The sequence below is a fragment of the Solanum tuberosum genome, unplaced genomic scaffold (assembly GCF_000226075.1).
Source record: "Solanum tuberosum cultivar DM 1-3 516 R44 unplaced genomic scaffold, SolTub_3.0 scf00028, whole genome shotgun sequence".
NCBI classification, from domain to species: Eukaryota; Viridiplantae; Streptophyta; class Magnoliopsida; order Solanales; family Solanaceae; genus Solanum; species Solanum tuberosum.
The window spans coordinates 2,617,490-2,622,242 of record NW_006238954.1 but is presented as its reverse complement, the minus strand read 5'-3'; the positions used below and the strand labels follow the sequence as shown (position 1 = coordinate 2,622,242).

The window sequence follows — 4,753 nt, the reverse complement described above, 5'->3', positions numbered from 1 at the left end:
TGGGGGGTGGGCGGTCATCAGAACTTGAGGAAGAGGAAGAATGCATATGTCAGTTGATTTTTCATGTTTACACCATGAGATAGCGTCTGGCTTGTGGGAGGAAATTATGAGATGGTTTGGACTTCAGTTGTGATGTCAAACACTGTAAAAGAAACAATGGTTAGTTGGTTATATAGAAGAAGAAAGAGAAGATGCACGACACAGGATGTTGCTCCGCTAGCACTTATGTGGACCATATGGAAAGAGAGGAATAGGAGAGTTTTTGATGGGGTAGAGAAGGACTACACAATTAAGGCATGTCCTCTTATCCTTTAGTGCTTTTGGTGCACTCGTGAGGTTCCTATATGTATAGAAGATTGGGCATTGTTTGTAGGAAACCACATCTCTTTGTAAGGCTTTTTATTTTTGGTATACTACTTGTCTATGGATGTTTTTTGTCCATGATGTATAAGTATTTTAGTTTTTTGAAATTAAACAAAAAATGCTTGCTTGTCCACAATTTGAGATCAGAAAAAGCTCTACTTACAACAAAAATTTCGAGTTGGTTATATGAATCCTCATTGGTCATGTTGCTTTATTTAAACTCATATCAGACCAACATTAAACAAAATAAGTTCTAAAAGTTCTCTACACTTTCTAACTATATATAAATCTCTGGCAGCTAAAGGACTCCTAAAATTATAGGACCAAACAAGTAAATGACTAAAGCATAACCCCAACTAAAAATCCTTACAAGTTCTACAAAGTTAAACACTTCTCTTTTCCATAAGATACAATTACACCAAGTAAATACAACAATAAAGATGTATTAGACTCTTTGTCCACTGCCCCCAGAGATGTGGAACAAATCATCACATCATATAGTCAGGTGAGAGAAGTTGAACTAAATCTCACAAGATCTATTAGAATCAGAACATATAATATACTGAATAACGGGTCACTTACCAACAGACAATAAAATAGTGCCTTTTCCGTTGTTGATGATAATGGAAGAAGGGAATATGATGTAAGATGAGAAAATGTAGTACTTAAATTATTATGTTACTTATTTAAATGGTCATCCAATTAATGGGGGAAAAAAGCAATATTATTAGGTGAAAGAAAATACTTATCAAGTAAATATTATTCACTTGGCACACAGTTATTTAAGAAACAAAGGAAGACTTTGCAAGAGTTCGTAAGTTGGATGACCATTAGAGAAATACGAAAGTTTAATGGGTGACATGGATGCCACATCATCTTTCCGGCACCGGAAGATGATTTTTCTGGATGAAGTGAATTCCTAAGAAGGTCGGTTAAGTTGAAGGAATTCGAAAGTGACTTGGATGACCATTTAAGTAATTAACTCGCAATTGTTCATGTCTTCTGTTCTCAATTTGGTTAGAAGATAAACTAAACAGAGGAGAAACTAATAACAGAACTACCACATAAATAGTAATAAGCCATCGCATGTGGATAAGCACCTGGCATTTTTGTGACAAAGCCACCTTTGTTCTCAATGCTTCCCCGCTCTGTGTGTGGTTCATGATCAATGCTCATTTGTATCGCCTTCCCCCTCTTTGAAAGCACTGCTCTGGAATCTCCAACATTTGCTATCCATAACTTTCGCCCATTTATAAGTATTGCAGTCACTGCAGTCGACCCTCCTTGTCCTAGATCAGGAGTATGTGAGAGAATAGCCTGATCTGTTCTCTCATAAGCTTGTAAGATTGAGTTCCGAGGGTCGGTCCAAAAATCCTCCTGGGAAATTCAAATCTACATGGTAAGAGTAACTAAAAGCAACACCACCCCCATCCCAAAATAACTACATGCAGATGAAAAAGAAACAAAATTGTCCAAGATTAGGTACATCATGTATTTGATATTAAATGGACTTCCCAAGATTGGTTAATGTATGTGCATTAAGATTTGGCACTCCAAGACAATTGTTTTTTCCTTTCAAAAGATCAGAAGCTTGCTATGGACATTATTTGGACTTGGTAATTGGGTCTTATACCCGTATAGCTGATTCAATCAACACCTCTTCTATCACAGTCGGTGATCTCTAAAAAGTATTAAAGCTTCTCTTTTTAGAGACTAACGGAACACCTATTTGGAATGACAAGTCTGACCCAATGCTCAGCTAAAGCACCAGTAGCATTGCATGACCAAACCAACATCTGCCAGGTTACAAAGAGGAGGATGGAGGAGCATGACAATCTTTCCCAAAGATATGATTCAATAGAATGGAGACCGGGTAAATATTTTTTGCCATCAAATAAAGGCTCGATAGAAGAAACAGAAAAACCCAAGAATCTGTCATAAGCAGTTAAATGTGCTGTAATTGGTCCAAAGGGTGGCGGGTCACAGACAGATTTCTCGGTTATCTAAAAAAAAAAACAGTTAAATGTGCTGAGAAATTTTCCAAATCCACAAATCACCTCCTTTAAGATATTGGAGAACAAATGCTTCTGTAAATAGGCAGCCACATCGTCTCCTGAATGCCCATCATAAATAGCAAAAAGTCCTAGTTCCCCTTTGCGCAACTGCATGAATTTAGCAACATGATAATCCTCCATTGGATGATTTGCTTTCCCCTTAACCAGGGTGAACCCATACTTGGCAGGCCCTTGATGGCTTCTGCCTTTGCCACCTGATGACCGTCCTCCTGCAAGCTAATGGATAAAAGAAACTTTAACTGAGGTTGATATATATCTATACAAAGTACTGGTCAGCGCCAGAAACCAAGAACTGAGACCAAAATAACAAAAAAGATAAAGTTTTATAGAAAAACAGATATCCTATTGATATTAAGTCAACAATTCCAGAAACCATGCATTCAAATTCCAAGAAAGAACCAACAGAATCTAATATAAGATACACTATGTATGAAACATCAGCAGCATCTCTGCAAGGAAGGGAATGTAAAGGATAATAAACATAACAATCTTGAATAAAAATGATATCCTCCCTCCGCCATTTTGTATGATTATCGTTTTGAGACTAATTTCAATTTACCCAATAGTTTTGAGAACTTATTTAGACTAAAGACTACATTATTAACTTTAATTATAATAAAGGTTATTTTACAAGTTGTTCATTAGAAAATTTAAACCAGACTAAAATCATATGATTTACCTCAAAAAGACGGGTTCTGTCCTATAAATTTAGAAACAGTGAGCAGGATGCCACTCTTATCTTCATTAGAAATATCAGGGATTCATTGTAGATCAATAAATACTGACACACAATTTCATGGAGTGAGCGTTGTTAACAAAATATATATGCAAGAAGGAGCCAATCAGGGTTAAAGCTAGAAATTTTAGAGGTTAGGTCAGGAGGCAATGAAGAAGGGAAAACCACCTGCTTAAGATTTAAAGTTTTAAAGGAAATATATGTTGAAGTTGGGCGAAGCAACATCTGCTTGATCCTAACATGGCTTGGTTCCCACAGCAAACATCTTAAGGTAGAAAACAATTTGAAAGAGAACAACCTTAAACCAAATTACTCCATCCTATAATTCTCGGGATCCGGAATCATTACAACAAAGTAATCCATAATAGCAACAATGTATAGCAGGAGATCACCCTAGACTATAGAAACCAAATGAAAGCAGTAGCTTTCGCCGAGTATAAATATTGATTGCATCAAATAATCATCATTTCTACTGTCCCCATTCTAAGGTAAAAACAAATATAATCCTTGATAAATCTTATTTTTTCTTATTTTTGATAGCCTTGGTGCCCGGACCAGCTCATGTGCACCTCAACCACCTCCCACCAACAATAGGTATCAGTTAACTCTGTCCAACAACACTAGAACAAATTGGGGGAAAATCATCTAGTGTTTTAGTCTCTGGTAGGATTTGAACTTGAAACCTCGTGATGTTCAACCCACTTAATTGACCACTAGCACCGCACCCTTGGGTGCAAGCTTCGATAAATGATCTTTGATAAATCTTATTATTCCTCAAAAGACAAAACAATCAACCCACATAATTAAGCTAAGCCATAAAAAAAAATCAAAATTTACTAGTCAAATTATAAAAAAACATCATGAAAAGATGTCAACAACAGGATCATTGAAAAGTAGGAATGAAAGTGAACAGGAGAAGAAATAGTGATTAAGGGCTGACCTGAGAATTGGCAGAACTGAAGCAGCATAAGTTATCCATAAAAAGTAAGTACTCCTCTAGTAATTAACATCAATTTTAGATAATCCTTAAATCCCTAAAACTGACAACCTGCCTGTACCAAAAGCATCAAACAGAGAATCTTGATCATCATCAAAACAATCAATTTTACAAATTCATCAAAAAAAAAAAAAGGTATTTGAGAAGAATCGACTTACAGTATTACCAAAGTGTTCAATGATATGAGGATAAATATGGGTATGCCTACCAGTTGACTTTTCTGTTAATTAAATAGACAAAGTGTTTATAAAAGTTTCTATGGAGGTTGTGTTTTCGTCGTTGAAGAACAAGGTCTTCGATTCCCTTGGGTTTGGGTATGGCTTTCCCAAATTTGACTTTGTCTTCTATCTTTACTGTTTTTCTCCCGGTTTCCATCCGAATCTACGTTAGAGCTTTGATTAAATTCAAATTGTGCACTATACGGTTCATTTGGAAATAATGTTCAATAAATTTTTCTCCCTACTCAAGCTTGAATCAGAGCTCAACAGAATGAAACAGTCTCACCACTCCACCACAGTAAAATTTGAAATTAGTAATGGGTAGGTTTATAAATTATATTAATTAATTAAATTATAATAATAG

General features: G+C 35.7%; 1 protein-coding gene across 2 annotated transcripts in view; it reads right to left on the bottom strand.

Annotated features, from left to right (window-relative positions):
* The window catches only part of LOC102596715 (probable protein phosphatase 2C 10), a 6,790-nt gene extending 2,285 nt beyond the window's left edge, over nt 1-4,505 (bottom strand). Inside the window, exons 1-4 of one of the 2 annotated variants that reach the window (XM_006341778.2) lie at nt 4,330-4,505; nt 4,115-4,226; nt 2,421-2,654; nt 1,464-1,740 (exon numbers count right to left, since the gene is read on the bottom strand). In XM_006341778.2, the coding sequence (XP_006341840.1) occupies nt 1,464-1,740; nt 2,421-2,654; nt 4,115-4,153 (550 nt within the window). In that variant the 5' untranslated portion in view covers nt 4,154-4,226; nt 4,330-4,505. The remainder of the gene's footprint in view (nt 1-1,463; nt 1,741-2,420; nt 2,655-4,114; nt 4,227-4,329) is intronic. The other variant, XM_006341779.2, reaches the window with a different exon arrangement.
* Nucleotides 4,506-4,753: the final 248 nt, after the last annotated feature.